This window comes from Saccharomyces paradoxus, chromosome XIV (genome assembly GCF_002079055.1).
Source record: "Saccharomyces paradoxus chromosome XIV, complete sequence".
Classification (NCBI taxonomy): Eukaryota; Fungi; Ascomycota; class Saccharomycetes; order Saccharomycetales; family Saccharomycetaceae; genus Saccharomyces; species Saccharomyces paradoxus.
Genome location: NC_047500.1, coordinates 745,376 through 767,827, shown reverse-complemented (window position 1 = coordinate 767,827; position 22,452 = coordinate 745,376). Strand labels below are relative to the sequence as shown.

At 39.2% G+C, this 22,452-nt stretch overlaps 6 protein-coding genes across 6 annotated transcripts; 4 read left to right on the top strand and 2 right to left on the bottom strand.

The window, feature by feature from the left end:
• Positions 1 to 1,468: 1,468 nt before the first annotated feature.
• On the top strand, positions 1,469 to 2,977 carry SPAR_N03730 (mannitol dehydrogenase family protein; the record flags this gene model as incomplete). Its single annotated transcript, XM_033913112.1, has 1 exon — positions 1,469 to 2,977. One exon carries the CDS (start codon positions 1,469 to 1,471, stop codon positions 2,975 to 2,977), a length of 1,509 nt encoding a protein of 502 aa, XP_033769003.1.
• Positions 2,978 to 3,457: 480 nt separating this feature from the next.
• On the bottom strand, positions 3,458 to 5,152 carry HXT17 (hexose transporter HXT17; the record flags this gene model as incomplete). Its single annotated transcript, XM_033913111.1, has 1 exon — positions 3,458 to 5,152. One exon carries the CDS (start codon positions 5,150 to 5,152, stop codon positions 3,458 to 3,460), a length of 1,695 nt encoding a protein of 564 aa, XP_033769002.1.
• A 1,175-nt stretch (positions 5,153 to 6,327) lies between these two features.
• Positions 6,328 to 7,356, top strand: SPAR_N03710 (aldose 1-epimerase superfamily protein; the record flags this gene model as incomplete). The annotated part of the gene is made up of 1 exon (XM_033913110.1): positions 6,328 to 7,356. The coding sequence occupies one exon, from the start codon at positions 6,328 to 6,330 to the stop codon at positions 7,354 to 7,356; it is 1,029 nt and encodes a 342-aa protein (XP_033769001.1).
• A 935-nt stretch (positions 7,357 to 8,291) lies between these two features.
• On the bottom strand, positions 8,292 to 12,557 carry PDR18 (ATP-binding cassette multidrug transporter PDR18; the record flags this gene model as incomplete). The annotated part of the gene is made up of 1 exon (XM_033913109.1): positions 8,292 to 12,557. One exon carries the CDS (start codon positions 12,555 to 12,557, stop codon positions 8,292 to 8,294), a length of 4,266 nt encoding a protein of 1,421 aa, XP_033769000.1.
• Positions 12,558 to 15,224: 2,667 nt separating this feature from the next.
• On the top strand, positions 15,225 to 17,753 carry BSC5 (Bsc5p; the record flags this gene model as incomplete). Its single annotated transcript, XM_033913108.1, has 1 exon — positions 15,225 to 17,753. One exon carries the CDS (start codon positions 15,225 to 15,227, stop codon positions 17,751 to 17,753), a length of 2,529 nt encoding a protein of 842 aa, XP_033768999.1.
• A 949-nt stretch (positions 17,754 to 18,702) lies between these two features.
• On the top strand, positions 18,703 to 21,930 carry DSE4 (endo-1,3(4)-beta-glucanase; the record flags this gene model as incomplete). The annotated part of the gene is made up of 1 exon (XM_033913107.1): positions 18,703 to 21,930. One exon carries the CDS (start codon positions 18,703 to 18,705, stop codon positions 21,928 to 21,930), a length of 3,228 nt encoding a protein of 1,075 aa, XP_033768998.1.
• Between the last annotated feature and the right edge of the window lie 522 nt (positions 21,931 to 22,452).

Sequence of the window (22,452 nt, the reverse complement as noted above, 5' to 3'; positions counted from 1 at the left end):
TGCTATTGGTTATGTTACAAATTTCAGATATCATGGATTGGTTAAAAGGGACAATTGGGTTGACGTTTTGACCCGTAATGTTATGGGTTTTTTACAAGAAGGAACAGAAGCTAGTCTAGTTGATGCAGACTGTCTTGACTCAGGTCATGCTCCAACTGGTGTCTCAATTGGGCCAAATGCAGGATTTGGCCACTTCCCACTGCCATTATTCGGGACGGTCAATATCCCATCCTTTTTAATTTCTAGGGCAAAGTCGAGGGATCTTTTCTTTAACAAAATGGAACCTTTGTATAAGAAGTAGACTAGAAAAAAAAAACTGCAGTATATATGATCTAGTTTTTCAATTGAGAAATAAAGAAAGCAGCTCAGAAACAACGAACGATTGCACTTTTAGTTCACAGAGTGGATCATCAAGACTAGACGTTAATCAAATATGTTTCAATTGCTGGAAGTGTAAATGTTTTCATATAAAAATGTTATTTTACAAATATAGCGAAGATCAATGACAGCAAACTGCTTGTTTCTCAACTCTAGAATAATGACGACGACGAGAGTTAGCAGCGTAAAGTATAGGCGTTACGTTACAGAAGAAAGGAAATACGAGAGTGGAGATAAGTGAAGTATTTTGAGCTTTGGAGGTTGAAGAAAAAGAAACACCAGAATGTTCAATAAAACCGACGGCCTCCTCAATAAGATTTTTGATTATTTCATCCCGAGAAAGACCGATGTATCCTGAAGCTCTACGTAGCTTACCAACTTCAGCATAGTTTATTTGCAACCTACCAGGAGTTGACCCCGAAAACGTAATTTTCTGCACTCGTGTGTACCTAAAACTTATTTTCCTGCAGGGCGGTTGAGAAATAAGGGATATAGCAAGGGATTGAAACGTGGGGTAATTTTGTGCCTTCATTGGTGCCTTCTTTTGGTTTTTGCCTTTGTGCCTGAGTCTCCTTGCCCCGCGATACCCCACCAGATATTCACTCTCTCCTTGGCACGGACCTAAAAATAACCGTAGAAAGAGCTCAACAAACAGCCTACTTACTTAAACTTTTCTGTATTGTAGCTCGCCATTTCTTGATTTAGCACATACAACTATAATACGTCATTTTATAAACTTTTCGCGCAAACATGAACCAATTAAGCTTGCGCATTGCATGTGGATATATGGGCTAGACACCTCGTATATTCTCCAGTTGTGGTGGGAGAAGCATCGCCTGTTTTGAAATAATGAAAAATTATTTTTGTGTTTCCAACTAAATCTGAGAACCGTCATGTTCTAGGAACAAGGAGGCTGCAGCGTTTGCAGTCTCAGAGTCTCAAACTTCATCTATTGTACATATAAATAGCCAACATAAATTGCCCGATTGTTAGCATTCCCGCCCTTTTTTAAATATTAATATATAACATCAATAAAAAAAAAATAAAAGTAACCAGAAAAGGAAAAGAAAAACGTAACAATTTCAAAAAAATGACAAAATCAAACGAAACAACAGCTACCAGCTTGAATGCTAAGACTCTAAAGAGTTTTGAATCTACTCTTCCAATACCAACTTATCCCAGGGAAGGTGTTAAACAAGGTATTGTTCATCTTGGGGTTGGTGCATTCCATCGTTCTCATTTAGCTGTTTTCATGCATCGTTTGATGCAGGAGCACCATTTGGAGGATTGGTCCATCTGTGGTGTCGGTTTAATGAAGGCAGATGCACTAATGCGCGATGCTATGAAGGCTCAAGATTGTCTCTACACAGTTGTGGAGCGCGGTATCAAGGACACTAACGCTTACATTGTCGGTTCCATTACTGCTTATATGTATGCTCCCGAAGATCCAAGAGCTGTCATTGAAAAGATGGCCAATCCAGACACACATATCGTGTCTCTGACCGTCACAGAAAACGGTTACTACCACAGTGAGGCAACAAACTCATTGATGACCGATGCTCCTGAAATCGTCAATGACTTGAACCATCCAGAGAAGCCGGCCACTCTGTACGGATACCTATATGAGGCCTTGTTGCTACGTTACAAAAAAGGCCTTACTCCATTTACTATTATGTCATGTGACAACATGCCCCAGAATGGTGTCACAGTCAAGAACATGCTTGTTGCATTTGCCAAGTTAAAGAAGGATGAGAAGTTCGCTGCTTGGATCGAAGATAAGGTTACTTCTCCTAATAGCATGGTTGATCGTGTGACCCCACGTTGTACTGATAAAGAGCGCAAGTACGTCACTGACACCTGGGGAATTAAGGACCAGTGTCCCGTTGTCGCAGAGCCTTTCATCCAATGGGTTCTTGAAGACAATTTCTCTGATGGCCGTCCTCCATGGGAACTTGTTGGCGTTCAAGTCGTCAAGGATGTCGATTCCTATGAATTGATGAAATTACGTCTGCTTAACGGTGGTCACTCTGCCATGGGGTACTTGGGATACTTGGCAGGCTACACGTATATACATGAGGTTGTCAACGACCCAACTATCAACAAGTACATCCGTGTGTTGATGCGTGAGGAAGTCATTCCATTATTGCCTAAAGTGCCAGGCGTTGATTTCGAAGAATACACCGCCTCAGTGTTGGAAAGATTCTCTAATCCTGCAATTCAGGACACCGTCGCACGTATTTGTTTGATGGGCTCCGGTAAGATGCCTAAGTGTGTTTTGCCATCTATCTATGAACAGTTGCGCAAACCAGATGGTAAGTACAAGTTATTGGCAGTGTGTGTCGCTGGCTGGTTCCGTTACTTGACTGGTGTAGACATGAATGGTAAACCATTCGAAATTGAGGATCCTATGGCATCAACCTTGAAAGCAGCCGCAGTTAAGGGTGGTAAAGATCCTCACGAATTGCTTAACATCGAGGTCCTTTTCAGTCCTGAGATCCGTGATAACAAGGATTTTGTTGCGCAGTTGACCCACTCCCTAGAAACCGTTTATGATAAAGGTCCAATTGCCGCTGTTAACGAAATTCTAGACCAAGTGTGATTTCAAAGGTGATCCGATCTACGCGCCCTAGATAGTAATGACTAGATATCTTAGGTGGATTATATAATGTTATATTTTTTTATATTGTTTCTATTTAGACAAGTAATAACGTGTTATGTTCCTGTAAACGTACTTTCAACGGTTTTAAGAGTACTCAAATGGATTCATTCCATATTTTTCACCACCCTCACCATCGCCATCGCCATCGCATCTCATTTCACTCCACCTACATAAGCTATACTTTCTCCACCCCGCTTTATGCAAAAAAACAAAAAAGTATTTAAAGATATAAAAACTTGACGCAATGTTGTCTTCATCGAATGCAATTTATTGATATACACACACCGGTTGTATAGCAGTATTGACCTTCATAGCTCCGAGAATCTTCATAAAATTCGTGGCAAATTAAAACTACACATTATTATGTAAAATATAATATACAATGCTGCGCCTACAGGGACAAGCATATGCACTCAATGATCAATCAGAACCCTTTGAGAACTTCAAAAATTTCTTCCAATCTTTCTTTTCGGTATTTCTTTCCTCAGCAGGAATTCCTCTCTTTGAAGGAGGAACCCAAGATGCAGATGTCCATGGTTTTACGCCTTCTTCATATAGTAATTGGATTTCCTCTAAAGATAAACCAATTGTTTCCGGTAAGAAGAAGAAGACGTACAAAAACATAGCAACCAAGCAACCCACAAACACGTAACCATAGTAGAAGTGGATAGATCCGGTGATGAATGGTGTGAAGAAACCGATCAAGAATTGCCATAACCAGTTGCATGCAGTGGAAATCGACATTGCTCTAGACTTGACCTTTGAGGGGAACGATTCAGCGACCACGATATAAGCAACAGGAGCCCATGTCGTTGCAAAGCAGAATATATAGAAACAGGTGAACACGATCATGGCATTACCTGCACCTTTCGAAGAGGGACCATCCTGGCCATGAGGGTAAAGACATTTCACCCCGATACTTGCGAATATGACCATACAGGCCATCATCCCAGCTGCACCAAATAATAAACATTTACGACGACCGATTTTGTCTACGACCATAACAGCAATAATAGTGGAGAAGAAGTTCACTGTACCCAGGACGATGGAGGTTTCGAACCCATCAGTAAGCCCAACTGACTTGAAAATGGTAGTCCCATAGAAGAAGAAGTAGTTTTCACCGGTAAGTTGCAAAAAGGTTTGAACAAGAATACCTGTAATCAAACGTTGAAGGACTTTTGTTTTGACCGAGAAAAGTTCCTTCCACGAAGCTTCCCCTAGTTCTTTTTGGGCAAGGACACCGACGTTGATTTCATCAGCTTGTTTAAGTACCCATGGATCCTCTGGTGAAACCTTGTTAATCTTGGCAATGGAAGCCCGTGCTTCCTCATGTCTTTCACATTCGATCAGATATCTTGGGGATTCTGGAACCAATAACATACCAATAATAATAATCAGAGCCCATAAAAAGCAGAGCCCAAGAGGAATTCTCCATTGTGCAGTGTTGTCGTATTTTCTTGTACCATAAACGCTACAATAACCTAAGAAAATACCAAAGGTCATGTTCAATTGATATAGTGAAACAAGCCCACCTCTCAAGTCTGTGGGAGCTATTTCGGACAAAAGCATTGGACACAACACCGAACAGCCACCAGCACCAAGACCGTAAATGATCTTACCGACAAAGTATTGGTACCATTTGTGGTTTGAACTGATCTGAATAATTGCGCCGACCATATATACCAACACCACGATCACAATCGCCAGCCTTCTACCCAAAGTATCGGCAAGACGGGCAAACATAAGACCACCTATGGCACACCCAATACTGAACATTGCCACAAGAAGACCCATACGCACGTTGCTCAAATAGTATTCTCCAGTACTATGCTTGTAAGATCCGAAATTCATTTTAAAGTTGTCCATGTTAATGAAACCTGCTGTAATACCACTATCCCAACCAGGTAGGAAACCCCCAAAGGATATAGGATAACATAGTAAGTAGATGACAAGGTAACCTAGGAGCCCCCTCTTTGGTGGCTCAATGTTATCCCCGTTTATGACTTCATCGTCATCAAGCCCATCTGACCACTCTTTTTCCACAGGTGGTGCGACATGAATGTCAACAGCAGAGTTATTTTGAATATCTCTATCACTTTCAGTGGATGATTGCATTTTATAATTTTCTTTTCCTTTCTCTCTTTTTCTTTTCTCTTTTTGTTTCTGATTTATTAATTTAAGATGAAACTAATTCATGGGAAAAATTATCTCATCTGACCTTCACTCTTTATATGCCTCGTTAGCCCTATTATCTTGTGATTAAGGAGAGTGTTATGGCAGTAATATCCGCCCGCCACCGGAACGATAAAATTCGGGTGGCAAGGAGGTTTCACTGTTCCTATACACTTACCATAATTGTTATTACTGGCCACCTTCTCTTGATTGGGTTCTATATCTGTCTGTTTTTAGAGGAGGAGACTGAAATTTTATTATCTAATATTGTCCTCGAATGTTTACGTCATCATCTGGATGCTATTTCACATTCTAGGCTGCTAACGGCTTTTGCAGCGTCAAGCCATCCCACGCTTTTTGTGCCTTGTGCCTATCTGTGCATTATTCTTACTACCCCGCCACCCTATGCACATAAAATGCATACCCCACCCCCACTTTCCACTTTTGTGTTTTGAGTTTTGACTCCGAAATGCACCCTTGAAGTTAAAATAAGTAAACTTTTTGGTTGCAAAATGGGTGACGTCAGATAAATTTTAGAAGAGTTTTAGGAAAGAAAAGCTTCTTTTTCGGCAAGGATTGCTAGATGTGAAAAATTCACCAATAATAGCCGGGCTGGTTACATACAGTAGGGGGCGGACTTAGGAAAATATGAACGGAGATATAGGAAAAATATCTAACACAATATAATCACGCAACCGTATGGGATAGATCGGGAATCTTTCAATCTTTAGAAAAGAAAGGCCCCATAGTACCTCGTATTCTACATCTACGATGCTCCCACTGCAATATTTGGGGCAACATGTAGGAAGAAGGTGTTGAATTTTTTTTCTTTTCTTGTTCGAAAAGCTGACGGACCACAATTAAGTCAACCAGGAACCTTTCACGCCTACCTCATTGAGTGGTATGATGAAATAAACTTCCTACCCCGTGTTACTAAGATCACTTGAAATATTGTGGGGGTGTAGCAATAGGTAATAGAAACGAGACACATTTTTATGTACACCGAATACCTTCAGCGTATAAATACAGCGGTAAATTGGGGTTTTATAGCTCTATTGATCAGTTGGTATGAGAAGCAGTGAAAAAAAAAAAAAAAGAGAAGAGATAATAAGCAGCAAATGTCAAATAGCAACAGCGATAACAAGTATAGCGTCATCACAATTGGTGATGAGAAAAGGTTTCAAGCCACCATTGCGCCACTTGGTGCTACTTTAGTAGACCTTAAGGTGAACAATCAATCAGTCGTTCAAGGGTATTCAAACGTGCAGGACTATTTAACAGATGGTAATATGATGGGCGCTACGGTGGGTCGTTATGCCAACCGTATTGCGAAGGGTGTTTTCAGTTTGGATGATGGTCCTCACAAGTTGACTGTTAACAATTGTGGTAACACAAATCATAGTAGTATCAGTTCTTTGAACCTTAAGCAATATAGGGCGTCCCCTGTTGAGAATCCTTCCAAGGGCGTTTACGTTGTCGAATTCAAGTTATTGGATGATCACACACAACCTAACCCTAATGAATTCCCGGGTGATTTAGAAGTCACGGTAAAGTATACTTTGAATGTTGCGGAAATGACTTTGGACATGGAATATCAAGCGCAGTTAGTCCGTGGAGATGCTACTCCAATCAATATGACCAACCACTCATATTTCAACTTGAACAAGGTCAAGAGTGAAAAGTCGATTGGCGGTACAGAAGTTAAGGTCTGCTCGAACAAATCGCTTGAAGTTACAGAGGGAGCATTACTCCCAACTGGTAAGGTCATTGAAAGAAATATTGCTACTTTTGATTCGGCTGAGCCTACTGTTTTACATGATGATGCCCCAGTCTTTGATTGCACTTTCATTATTGATGCTAACAAGGATTTGAAGACTACTGACTCTGTGAGTGTAAATAAGCTGGTTCCTGTTTTTAAGGCCTATCATCCAGAATCCCACATCAAGTTTGAGGTTTCGACGACAGAACCAACCGTTCACCTATACACCGGTGACAATCTATGTGGCAAATTTGTACCAAGATCAGGATTTGCCGTTCAGCAAGGGAGATACGTCGATGCCATCAACCGTGATGAATGGAGAGATTGTGTTCTTTTAAAGCGCGGCGAGGTATACACTTCAAAGACTCAGTATCATTTCGGGATTTAGATGAGACTGTGACCTTTTACGTTTGTTATGTTTCTTCGCTTGCTTGTAGATAAAACCTTTTATAATGATATATGATCTAGATGAAACTCAATATTAGTTCGTTTGAGCCTGAATGTTTTTTGGGCTCCGAATCAAACAAATTTGCCGTGACTGGTAATCCTAAATTGGACTTAACAGGCTGGGTATGTAATCATATCCAGTTTAAAGGTAGATACGTCTTGTTATCAAAAAAACAGAATCTGCTAGAAAATTCCTATCAAAAGGGTAGAAACAAGAAACGGCCTACTTGAGAAAATTACTTTACGTCTTACCCCACTCAGGTTGAACGAGAAAATCGAGTATTAAAACTATTTACTACATAACGATGGCAAAACAACTCATATGAAGGAACTTAAATTATGCCCATTCCTCTCCAGCTGCAAAATTCTCTATGTTTCTATACTAGACGCATTGTTCTTCCCCAGATAGAATTTTTGAGGTTATTTCCAAAATTGTTTCTCATGTTCTTCATTGACAGAACCTCACAAATCCTAGTAATGTTCAGTTTAAATGTCATATCAGTCACTTCTGAACATTACTATGCTGTTTAACCAGCTAACAATAATTAGATTCGTGTTCGTTTAAATATAAAATTCACCCTCTGTGATTAAGTACTTATACGTTCGTAGCCCCATAGTGGACTAATAAGTCATATTTAGAAAGAAACACTGACTGCGAATCGAGGCAACCACATATTTGGGACTATATGTTCACGCCCATGATTACCAACATAAAGTGCAATAGGACAAATAGTAAATAGTAAAAAGTTATAAGATTACATTTATTTGCAACATTTCATGGAAATATTCGCATCATATAACCCGAAATTCACAGTATCGTTTGCTAAATCGGTTGAAAAACAATCCCATCCGCACCCATAGTATTCCTGCAGTTGATCACTTTCTCTTGAAACTAATTGTTATTCTTTTCACGAAGCCAATTTTCATAGGGGAAAAGTGCTTAACTTGGACCACGTAGTAAACCGCAATCATAGCAATAATGTTGAAAATGATGTAAGCCCAAATTAAGCCGAAGTTTCTCCATAAGTAACTAAAGCTAGCATTTATGCGTGCCAAGTATTCATCTCCAACTTTGTACTGACAATACGCGCAACCTGATGTCGCGTCTGGGTTTGCAATATACCCAGTCCCAAATTCGAAAAAAGGTTTGGTAAATTCACCACATGTTTGGCCTATGGGAGGGTTGAAAACAGACAACTCTTTCTCTGAACATCTTACAGGTTTGTCATGCATCAGTAATCCAACTAAATTTTGCAAAAAATACGTGTAAGGGGATAGCTTCCACATGAATGTCCAGAATCCAGGCATTAGAGAGGCAGGTTGAACGGCACCGCAGAAAGAGAGCAGGAATGAAAGTATGAAACCTACGATAACATTTGCAGATTGTAGATTTGGCGACATGTACAGAACCATCAAAGCAAGACCGATATAGTAAAGTTGAAAAAGTATGGAATAGTTCAGATAAAAAACACCAGACCTAGAGACTTCGAAAAAGATACCCAGAGGGAAATATAATGAAACGAAGAAAATAGTTGAAAATAACAAATGGTAGGGCAGTTCATTTAAATAGTGGGTGATCAAAAGTAAAGACCAATGAAACATATTAGATTTGGACTCACGAACCTCATATAGCTCCTTAGCAGCAGTGGCACGCTCTTGTATCTGGTTTGTTGCGGGAGCTGATATAACGATAGCCATAAAACAGGCAAATAAGCTATTTTGCAATCCAATAGCATTTATACCGACATGGAAGAAGGTAAAACCAATAAACAAGCCACTGATCATCAACAACATCATTTTGGCCATGATATAGTTTAAGTTTCTCCAAAAAGTCAAACTAGATCTTCTGAGCACATACCAGAACTGATAGAAATATGATGTTGCATACTTGGAGGCCTTTACAGCTGCCTTTTGCAACGTCGTAGAGGACAAGTCCTTAATCATAGCATTTACTTTTTCGTCGACGTTTGCATTTTCTGGAGATGTTTGCCATATATCAGACCAATTCTGTTGAACAGAGGCAGTAGCCCCAGCACCAATGGCTTCTAAAATATACTCAGCCGGATTTTCATTTTGTTGACATTTCCTGGCCCCGTTCTTTTCAAAATACCCTACAACAGAACTTGAGTTTTTACCTATTTCACCGAAATAAACTGTTTGACCTCCTTTTCCCAAGAGTAATAATCTGTCAAACTGTTCAAAAAGAGTAGCGGAGGGTTGATGGATAGTACACAAAATCGATTGACCTGCTTGAGCTAATCTTTTTAACATTTTGACAATGGCCCACGCGGATTGGGAATCCAAGCCAGAGGTTGGTTCGTCCAAAAACAATAACAGATCTGGCTTGCCAACTAGTTCAACGCCAATTGAAAGTTTCTTTCTTTGTTCAACATTCAAACCGTAACCAATTTCACCAACGAGAGCTTCTGAGAACTCTTGCATTTCAAGAATAGATATAATCTTTTCAACATACTCCATCTTTTCGGCGTCAGGAATAGATTGTGGGCGCCGCATGCGCGCACTAAACTCTAGCGATTCTTTGACGGTAAGTTCTGCAATATGAAGATCTTGCTGTTGAACATAACCAGTACGCCTTTTGAAACTAGCGTCCATCGGGAGACCGTCAACTAACATATCACCGGCAATCATTCCCACGTTTCTTTGAGCCAAGGTGTTCAATAATGTGGTCTTACCAGCGCCGGACTCACCTATCAGTGCCGTCAAAGTACCAGGAACACAGTAACCACTTACGCTGTCCAGAAGTTTACGTTGCCCGCTAGAATGAGAAATCGTGAAAGAAACATTTCTCCAAATAAACACCCCGGTAGATTCCAAACCTTCAAAGTCTGCTTGTGTGCTATCGCCGTTACTCGAAGCTATCTCTTTCATATCCTGTGTTGCTATAGAGACGTTAAGGTTTTCTTCATCATTTTTGCTACTCCATGATCTTTGAAGAGCTTTCTTTGCACCCTTCTTGACGACCAAAGCATCGCCACCGCTTTTGACAGGACTTTTGTACTCAGTGAAAAGTGCCCTCAAGACAATGTAACCAATTAGGAAACACCACATGATGCCGAAGTTTCTCCAAGTGTTTTTGTACTCATATTCATACTGAGACCTTAAATAATCGTCACCGAGAACCCAAGATTGGCCAGGCCTTGAACCAGCAAAAGCACACACTTGATTTTCCGGCAAGATGTTTTCAAAACCAGGGCCAGAAGGAACCAAAGTCCCTCCACAATCCATATGTCGTCCATGAAATTCTGCGTTTAACATCGATTCAAATGCATATCTAATGGGGAGAATGTAAGAAATCCATTTGAACCATGGGTGCATTGAAGGTAATTGTATCATGTACGTCGAATACATGGCAATAGATAACATCACAACACCAGCAATAGAGTTGGCCTGTGACAGTGTATCGCATAAAGATGAAACCATCTGAAACAAACTTGTAATAGCTTCTGAACACATCGTCAAAAACAAATACATAGTAAAGAAAGCCCCGGCGCTTCTATGTAAACCGGCTAAGAAGTACAGAATGATTATGAAAAAGGTTAGTCCTATCATTCTGAATGGAAAAGAAGAAATCGTACTTCCTAATGCTTCAGCTGAGGGATGGTATAGCGAGTAGACCTTGTGCTTTTGTAATATTGGTCTGTGCTCAAAGCTAATATTAGCTAGGCCCATTAAAGAATAATATAAGAGGGAAAAAAACAGAACACCACTCCTAGAGAAAGCTCCTAGAGTGGAAGAAGGTGCTTGGTAAAATAATGACCCAGTGATAAATGCTTGTGCTATAGCAGCACATGTGTTTATCACGGTGTATGACCTATCACCGTAAATTCTTTGAAAACCTCTAATAGTGCAAAGTCTAATTTGCTCCCAATAAGAAATCGTATAATAAGAGTGTTTTCTGGCGCCTTTCGACTTTTCTTGTGCCATAGACTCATTATATGTTTTTTTGGTCCTCTCAGGATTTACGTCATGTTTGTAGTTTTGAATTTCATCCTGTAAGCAGGTATATTCTGGAGAATCAAGCCAGTATTGTTCAAATTCATCAGCAGTATGAGGTACTTCATACTCAAAACCGGGCTTTATTTGATGCAGGCCATTAGGATCGGTAATAGCGGTCAAATATTCAGCAGTAGATTGCCTCGGTGGGCACAAGTAACCCATGTTTTCAAAATAATTTTTAGCTTCAGCAGTTTTGCCGTAGAATATTTGTCTACCAGCGTATAAGACAGTAACTTTATCAAACGTTTCATAAATGTTTTCACTGGCTTGGTAAATCGTAATTAGAGCTGTTGTGCCCAATAACTTGGTCATAACACGAATGGCTCGGGCAAACTCCAGCGCCGTAGAGGCATCAAGACCTCTCGTAGCATTATCCCAGCAGTAAATAGAACCTCTCGCTGCTAATGCTTCAGCAATGGAAACACGTTTACGCTCACCTCCAGATACACCACTGATAAAATCGTTACCAACTTTGGTATCGAAAGTATGCGTTAAACCAAAGATTTTAGCATAAAATTCTCTATTAGCGACAACATACTCTTCCTTTGTGACATCATTAACTCTTTTTGAGGGCATCTTACAGGAAATAGCAAAATCTAGAGTTTGTTTTACTGTCAAGTGTGGGAAATGAACGTCTTGCTCACCATTATAAATTACATCTGACTTATAATGCTGCATCATTTCCTTCTGAGGGATACCATCGTATGATATATCCCCTGTGGTTATACCACCTGCAAACTGACTAGTCTCACCAGCAGCGCTTTTTAAAAATGACGAACAGCCAGCACCCGGTCTCCCTAGGACAAGAACCATCTCTCCTTGTTTAGCCAGCAAACTGACATCCTTCAAAATGATCTTCATCTTATTGCGGTTCTTCCGCTCACGGATACCTTTGATAATTGTCCATGGTAAACACAAAATATCGCCGAAGGTTTGACCCTCCAAAAACGAAGAATCTAAACCTTCTACTGAAACGCATTCCATTGCCACACCTGCCTTACGAAGATGAATTCCTTGTTCAGAAGCTTCTTTAACATAAGATTTGATTATAGCCGAAGCATCAAAAGTGTCCGGATTAGGACACCCCAATTCCGTATCATCTTCTCTAATAGTATGGAGAGCCATTATATTCAGATTATTTTGAGTCTTCCATCGCTATCTCCAATAGGATTATATTAATGCAAGTGTGAAAGATTAGAATTCCCAGATCCTTTTCTTGCAATTTCTTTGCATGGAATGGGGTATATTAATAATTGCGCTTTGGACGCTTACGTTATAAAGGGACACCCTTTACTTCGTAAGGTAGCGAAAAAGGAACGGCTAAGTATAAAGATGGACAGAGAAGCTTTTTCCGCCAGGTTCTCTTCTTTCAGAAAAAGCGTTGTGTAGTTGGGATAGCAGAGTTTAGATATAAGACACTGTGTAAAAGCTAGTTGGCTGGGCCAAAATTCTTCATATTTACAGCCACTAGCACAATACACAAATGAAATCACGTTTAATATTTTTTTTTTTCAAACATAAGAGGTTCTCATTCCAAAAGAGTTTGTAACTAAGCTCTCATATGAAACGAAACATAGTGTTTTACCGCACGGGACATATATATATAAAGATACATAAATATATCGTGAGAAATTTGATAGCAGGACATGTTCTTCACCGAGACATCTTGCCAACCTCAATTTACCAACACTACTTAAAACGGTGCAGCAGGGTAGCCACACCTTGCACCATCAAAGAGCTATAACACAATTTATTTGCTGTTTGGGTATCACCCTACGGCATCTTCACAGGATTGAGTAGGGAGATGCAAAAGTTACGACCGTACCATCTTACAATTGTTTATCTATTGAGATATTATTTTCACGAGTTTAGAATATGACATTTTTAAAACTTCTGGAGTGCTCATTTCCCTTTCTAGTATTCCACAATCTGCTAAAATATACACCAGCTTTCGTTTTTGCTCACATGTATAAACAAATGTCTGTTTAATTCAATTTTTACCACTCAATGCTACACTCTGTCATTTTTTATTTTGCTTCATTTTTACAGTTTTCAAAAACAAAACAAATTATATTCAATCTTGTCCAAGAACTTCATATGATAATACTTTTGTGTGTCATAAAGCGTCTTATCGACAAATTACGGTTTTATGGGTTTAATTCACGTGTGTATTAGGATGCCAATGCAGCGGAATAGTACTATCGTAGACAGCACCCAGACACATAGGACCCTGATTTACGTTTATGCATTTTTCCATCCAATAAGCTCTTAGTATGTTGCTAACCAATGTATAATTTCAAAGAATGAACCAATTAATAATCTTATTCAACTGTCCGACGATCAAGAAAAAATCAAATAACACAAGAGTGTGTCTTCAACAGCGAAACAGTAAATCTGAAGACTTTTACGCGAGGTAATTGCTTTACATTTTGAACGGTACAAACCTAACCACGACCTAGAACAAACATGCGAGATTACATTTATTCGGATAGGAAGTAGTTGCAATCATTCACGAGCTAAAAACTATCTGATTATGGCTCAAGACTGTCTCTTCCAAAGTTATTATACTAGGCTGCCCACATATAAATACTGTATGGCATCATATAAGCAACTGTACAGCTTGTACGAACTTATATCCGGGCACTATTTCTTTTTGCTTTCAAGGGTCAATTGCCCTAGCCTTAAACAAGTTAGCTACTTTCCCATATCTAGCTTAACCTACGATGATCTTGGTCGTCTGATGGACAAGTTTATGACACCAAGCTAAATAAAACTATAACGAGAATTTGGGCAGTTCGAACACGATTATTGAAGCGATGTTAGTACCATAGGAAAGTAAGACAAAAATTGCTGTAACCTTCAGAAATGAAAGCACTGTGACCGTTTAATATTTTTGTAGAGTGAGCGTCCGCAATTCAACTGCCCGAGAGCAGCGAATGACTGCATTGCAAGGCTCACACTTCACCATCAAATATCATGGCAGAGTCAACACAATTTTGCGCAACGCAAGAGGCACAATAAGCTGGCATTTTTAAAAACAGCCGATTTTTGGAGCACAATTGACGAAGGTGTGTACCATGTCTGCTGAAAAACGTGCTTAGTAATTTTAGACCCTGAATGCGGCTTCATAAAGTCCATGGGACTCGCGAGCGACACTACGATCGGGAAATCTTTTCAGAGCTGCCGAAATATGCAAGTTCTAGAATATCATAGAAAAAGCATGTCTGTTTGGAAATTGTGATTGTCTGCTTAAACTAATCTATTGATCATCTACCTAATGACAAGTTTACCTATTGTGCAAATATACGAAAGGATAAGCGAGAGCAAGTGAGGCTTGGAGGGTATGCACCACCATTCTTTAGGGCTACTTTATCTTCTATGAGTCATCTATGTATTTTCTCGTCTTATTGGACTGGATGCTATCTATCTTTACCGCTTTGTTTAGACCGCGCACAGTTTTAGCGAACAGTACCCTAGAAATTTCACCTCGCTTACTAAAATGGTAAGCAGATAAGCGATGCCATGTCACTAACTTTCTTGAAGGATCTGAACAGTAATCCATACTTATAGAAAGGTTGCTTCCCAATTGTACAAAATATGATCATGTTACTCCTCAATGCTTTCCTTGATTAATGAGCATAGCACTTGCTGGTTTACTACAATTAATTTTACCTTCATAGCCGATCATACAGATATTGTAGAACTTGCTTTGGTATATCAATCTAAGAGAACTAAGTAGCCTTACTTGTCCCCAAGACTAAGAATAATCAAGCTTTTTCTTCACCAAATTGAATGCAAGAATCAAGAGAACCACAAAACAACTTTTCAGATTGTCAAAGAATATCTTCATCGTCATCCACATTCTTTGGAGGAGTCTCACCAGAGAAACCAAGGTGTGAAAGATCCCTGGGAAAGGAAAAGGATGATTCCGCATACAATAGTGGAGATCATAGCTCGAGCATAACCAATGTTCAGGATGATGACTTTGTCCTTCCAGAGCTATTGCCATCATTTGAAATGTATGAAAACTTGCTCAGCAATATACCTCAATCTAGTTTCGATACGTACTTTCCAGAAAATCCACCTTATTATGAGGTTACTTCCAGAAGTCGGAGTATTCCTTCGGAAGGTGAATCTGGGCATGACATGCGGATTCTTACCGATGATATCGCTGGCCTAGAAAATCATGAAGTGACCGTTGATAGCCGTCGGTTTACTTCCGGCTCTTCTAGTTCCCAGATTCGTAATTATTATGATACTAAAGGTATCCCGGTTGAGAAAATATACGCATTGCCTAGAGTTAAAACCCCCATAGCGATTGAATTATACGTTACAAAGACAGCTCCAAAGTTTGGCCAGCTTCCGAAACACGAGAGCATGCTAAAGGAATACACATCTGGTGATATAATTCACGGATATTTTACTGTACAAAATAAATCAACTAAACCTATAAAATTCGATATGTTTTATTTAACTTTGGAAGGTACGACAAGTTCAAAAATAAAATCACCTTTTGGAATCCAAAAAACAACGAAAAGAATTTTGAGAATGGTAGATATGGCAGCGAGTTGGTCATATAATCATGAAGACGTGAACACCGGGGAAGATCTTTGTGGATTTTTTGACTCCATTGATAAAACAAGCTTCGGATTACCTAATAACAGGACACTAAATCCGGGCGATAAACGTAAGAAATTTTTCACCTTTAAAATTCCAAACCAGCTATTAGACGTAACCTGTAAGCACGGGAACTTCTCTCATTCTCTTTTACCCCCTACTTTAGGATTTGATAGACCACCGAGTTCTCATCCAGACCTTTCAACTCTAAAATTTTCAGAGAGTTTGGGTTATGGTCGTTTGTCAGAAAGAGGTTCCTCGCTATGGCTGAGTGACAATTCTAATGGCAGCCTAATCAATTATTCAATAAACGCTATGATAGTAGGAAAAGATATAGCTTCTGGGCGTGTTTGTTTGATGAGTGAAAAAAAGTATAGCATTAGAATAGTTCCATTTGGCTTTCAATGCAATCCAATTAGCAAAGAAACGTGCCTCAAAGATTTAGAGGATTTCGATATCGAAATTGCAAACAGGCTTGGAAGGATCGAGAAAATCTTCTGTAAAACAAGGCGAGCGATTCCCATACGTAAGGAGGACATACAGGAGATGAGTCGCTCTGATCAACTAGCACCCTCAAGGGGTAAGTATGAATGGAACGCAGCAGCTGGAAATATTGAAAACGGAACACCTAAAAAGAAACATTATTCTGAAGAAGATAAAATCCAAACTGAAATTACTTACTCGATATCATCTGTCTTCAGCACAGGTCTTAAAAATGTACTTTTCAAAAAGGTGCGTAATACGCAATCGTCTCAACCAGATAATACTGCTTCAAGGATTAACTCCGAGAAAATTGGACTTATAACAATAAAAATAAGGCCTCCCAGTAATGCTTTGCCCTATTGGTGTCCAAATCTGATTCAAAAACAAAATGTATTTTCATTAAGAAACAGGCAGAATCAACAGAACTGGATTAATCTGAGAGGTCTACTGTCGTTTGAAGAAAGAGAAAAACTTGAAAATTTACGGGTGGAACTAGTATGTATGCAAGCTGCTAATAGTATACCGCATGATCCACCGGAGATCAGTAGTTTGGAGACAGAACTGATTTGCTTAACAACGAATACAGAAGATTGCAAACCAGTGAGGTTCCACACTGATTTACTTTTAAAGGAGCATAAATACAATAAGATTAAGAAAATATTTCAGGAAATGTTGGAAAACATTGAAGCATATCGCGATGAGTTCACTAAAAATCAAACAAAAATAAACTTACTTCTTACGGAAGACGCAAGAGTTAGCCTGCATGATAGACCGCTCGTTTTTTCTGAGTTAATGCCTTTGAGTACAATTAAGGACGTGCAGGTTTTAGCGCGTATGGATGCCAATGTTGTTGTCATGAAAAATGCGTTGAAAACGAAACTAGTTGGGGAAAAAAGGGAGCATGTTGGTTCTTCCCCCATATCCAGCATGGTTCCTCGAGCTTCTCGGAATATAAAAAAAACCTCCCCATCAAACTGTGGCCATTCGATACTTTCACATTTGAAATTAAATGAATGGAATCAAGTCAATCCAACAGAGTATAAGAAAACATTGTTACTGAACATAAAATTTAATGAGGATTTGAAAGCCACCATAGTACCAAGTTTTGAAAGCTGTCTATGCTCGAGATCATATTTCTTCCGTGTAAAATTTCATTTCGATAAAGGTGCTGGGTCTTGTGAAATTGATATCCCAGTTCAAGTCAAAAACTCTTACATTTGATACATGGTTGTTAAAAAGAATGTGATTTCACTGATAGAGTTTTAAACGCTCTTAATATTAGAGAACGTTGTTGATGAATGCGTTAGTTCTTGCAGAACTAAAAAATGATAAAGCAAGGAACTAACGCGCAGCGGCAATCTCTTTTACGATTGTTTCAGTGTTCGCCAAGGTATTCTCAAAATATTCTAAATATTAAAAACCTAATTAACCCTCTATACATAAAACTTTGAATTTTAGTTGTTTAAAAAAAATGTACGTGGTAGCGAAAGCTCACGGGGAGGTACATTGCAAGTAATAGAGTTTGCTGCTAGGTTTTTTAAAATGCGAAATCTTGCTGCTCTTTAAAGTGACCATACCAGTAGCAATGCAGAAATACTAGCACTACAATGGGTTGCTACCATTTTTTATGCGCTGTAAGCTGCGCATCTGTTTCCCATTTAAGGTTATAAGCATAGAACTGGCTTTGCCTACACAAAAAAAAGAATAAGCCTGCTTGCCAAGACAACCTGCTTGATGGGGGAGTGCTACCAAGTCAATAATTAATTTGGTATTTGCTGGCATATTTTTGAGGGAGACCTTGCCTTCCGTGCCTTTCCTCTCCTTTTTATCTGAACCTTGTTACCGAGTTCAGCTGCGCTGAGCTCTTTTTGGCTATTTCTGTTATGAAAGCCAGCAGAAAAGGCACGGAATCTCCCAATTCGGTTACCAAGGAAAAACTAGTCAATCATAAAGCTGAACCCAAAAAGTTAAAAATAAAAGCTGGGTATGAAAAGAGTGGCAGGGCATATACGCCATACGAAGACTACAAGGAAGTATAATGTACTACATATAAATACTTGGTGCGGTTTGTTTCAAATTGAGCATCAAGTATGTTTCTTGTGCTTGTTGTCTACAAGTAGATAACCATAGTAACGATCTGCATACGCAAAAAACGAAAAAAACAATTAGTATGCAGTTATATTTAACACTTATCTTTCTATTAAGTTTGGTTGAATGTTCATATATAAGTTTCATATCGAATAATGCAGACGAAATATTGGAAACCGATGTAATTGAAACTTTATCGTACGCTACGGTGACAATAGGTGAGCCTTATGTTGCACAATCGGTAGTGGTAACAAGAGTATCCGCATCTTCTCATAGCCCTCTAACAGTTTCGCCAAAAAATAGAGTGAGCGCATCTCCGATTAATTCACAAGGCAGCGATTCTACTTTAAGAACAGTAATTCAACCTTCTTTGTTGTCATCAAATTACGCAAGCCAATTCTCTCAAACAATAAGCGCACAATCCAATAATGATCCTACTGTCACCGGTTTAAATAGTTACACAAATGATGGTTCGAAAACCATAAGTTCAGTAGACAGTTTAAGTTCGGTTTCTGGCGTTCCTTCGGTTTCAGGCGTTCCTTCGGTTTCAGGCGTTGCTTCGGTTTCTGTCGTTGCTTCGGTTTCTGTCGTTGCTTCGGTTATTTCTAGTGCTCCAACAATGCGTAAAGTCACTACATTATTATCTCAAACTGCTTCGACTTCGACTTCGACTTTGTTTTCTTCATCTTTATCTATCTCAGGGACACAGTTAAATGGCACTTTATTAACTTCTGTTTCAAGAGGTACGATCGATCCACTGGTAACTCAAATGCCTTCCTATTCCTCCCAAGAAACAAAAATAATTCCTTCTTCATTGACCTCGAATAAAACAATATATACTATTTCAGTCAGCGCAAATACAGCTACAGCTACTAGCAGAGAATCCTCCTTTGCTTCAACTCCTGCTTCCTCGACTTTGTTCTATCCATCCAATTCCACTCAGGATTTAGTCCAATCGCTGGCATCTTCAACAGTAAGCCCTACTTACCCATCCAATACGACTCAAATCACTCTTTCTCCATCAGTATCACTATATTCCACGGCTAGTCCAATTTACCCTTCAAATATAACAGAAAGTGTTCTTTCTTCATCATCACCATTACTATCATCAACTGTTAGTCCGGTTTATCCATCAAATTCAACACAAAATACTCTTTCCACATCATTATTTTCGACGGTAGATTCTTCTTCCTCTTCACTTTATTCGACATTAGATACCATTTATGTATCTTCCTCAACACAAGCCACCATCTCTTCATCATCATCTTCTGAACAAACAAGCACTTCCCCTTCTTCTTTGTCAACCTCTACTAGCAGCACGGCTACCGCAACGGAGAACTTCTCAACTACGACTATTGTCAATCTTTTCAATGCTGTTTCAACAGATGAACCACCAACTGTTTTCAACAGATCTCCAAATCCTATGTCATTGGCTGATGGGGTGTCAAACGACGGTCCCATCCAAACAAACAAGTTTTACACAAATTTGATTGTTGGTAGTCAAGAATCACCAGCATTTGTGTACCCTTATTCATTATGGAAGTATACCTCAAGTTCATATGGTTTTGCTGTTCAACATACAACAGTAGACCAATATAGCTACGGTGGTTATGACAGTTCCGGTAACGCAGAATATTTGGTCAATCCCTTGGGAATTGCTCATGTTGTTTTCTCTGCTTCGAATTTTGACTCAAGTATGACTATGCAGGTTGATGAAATGACCCTGTCTTCAACAAGGGTCGTGTTATCAGAATCTAATGGTTCTTCAAATTACCTCGAAATTCCTTTGGTTCAAGGCATGGGATTTGCAACCGGTATATACCATGGCTCTTTAAATGCCAAAATTGGTTCCAGCGTCGGATTCAATACCATTGTTTCTGAATCATCAAGCAACTTAGCTCAGGGTATTCTCAAATATCGCATCACCCTGTTGAATGGGGTCACTTGGTTATGTTTCGTGATAGGACCAGATGATTTAGCCTCAACCGACTTTTCATTGCAGGTGACCTCAGAATATGAAATTGAAGCAAACACTAGTGTTGATGGTCTTATTATTCAATTAGCCGTTGCACCTTCCGAAACGGATTACGAAGTCTTTTATGATCAAGCCGCAGGTATGTACGTTACTGATTTCAAACTGCAGGGTGTTTCTGACGGTTCTACTGCTACATATGAATTTTCTTATACCACTCAAGGTGAGTCGGCATCAGGTAGCACAATGATTTTTGCCTTGCCCCATCATGAATCTTCATTTAGTGATGCAATGCAAGACTACTATACCGGCATTCAACTGGCTTCTACAACTAAAGGTGTAATGAATGGTTATTTAACAACAAGCCTACAATTTTCCACCTCCTTGAACAGGCAAATATCCTGGTTACCATGGTCCTCTCAACTTGGCTCTACTCCTCTAGAGTATTCTGAAGAGCAATTGCAATTACTAGCTGAAGTTGCTAATTCCGAATTACAGGTCAGTATTTCGGAAAGTATAAGCGGATTGAACACATATTATTTGGGTAAGGTTATTGATAAGTATTCTTATATTCTTTTAACGGTCTCTGAAATCATCCAAGATGAAGCCAGCACTAAGAGTACTTTGGAAAACATCAAATCGGCCTTTGAAATCCTGCTACAAAATGCGCAAACCTATCCACTGATTTACGACACAAAGTTTAACGGTTTGGTCAGTTCAGGAGATTGGGGTTCGACCAGCACGCAATACGATTTTGGTAACACCTATTACAATGATCATCATTTCCATTATGGTTACATTATTCACGCAGCTGCCGTCATTGGCTACGTTGACTCTAAACTAAATGGTACTTGGGCTACCGACAATAAAGATTGGGTCAATTCATTGGTAAGAGATGTCGCCAATCCATCTGAAAAAGATGCATACTTTGCACAATCAAGAATGTTTGATTGGTTCAACGGTCATTCATGGGCAGCTGGACTTTATGAGAACGGTAACGGTAAGAACGAAGAAAGTAGTAGTGAAGATTACAATTTTGCCTATGCCATGAAGTTATGGGGGGCAACTATCGGTGATCAGTCAATGGAATTGAGAGGTGACTTGATGATTAGCATAATGAAGGATTCCATGAACGACTATTTCTATTATCAAAATGACAACACAGTTGAGCCTGAAGAAATCATAGGGAATAAAGTGAGTGGTATTTTATTCGACAATATTATCGATTATACCACTTATTTTGGAACAAATACAGAATACATCCACGGTATTCATATGCTACCTATCACACCGGTTTCTTCTAATATTCGGTCTGAGACTTTCGTCGAAGAAGAATGACAGACAAAAATCGAGCCAATCATTGGATCAATAGAAAGCGGCTGGACAGGTATATTGAAGCTGAATCAAGCACTATTCGACCCAGTAGATTCGTACGCATTTTTCAGTGATTCAACTTTTGATTCAACCACATATTTAGATAACGGAATGAGTCGCACATGGGCATTAGCATTTTCAGGGGGACTGGCAAACTCAATTGCTTAGAAAGAGAACTTGGCAAGCAGGTCTGTCGAGTCTTTCCCACTAAATACATATTTTATAGAATAAATCATTTTTACTTAACTTGAAAGTTGTTGCATTCGAAAAGACCACGGTGTGAGAGAGACAGTTAGGTAGCTGCACGCCGATAAGAGGTATATTGATACTTCAATGCCTCGACATATCAAAATAATGTCTGTACTACAATAAAACTCTAACGTCATCTTAAACTGCATCAATTGAACATAGCGAGAATTTTTTTTTTCATCATTTGGAATTTGTTTTGCAGAATACTATTCTGGACTATGGTCCTTAAAAATACTT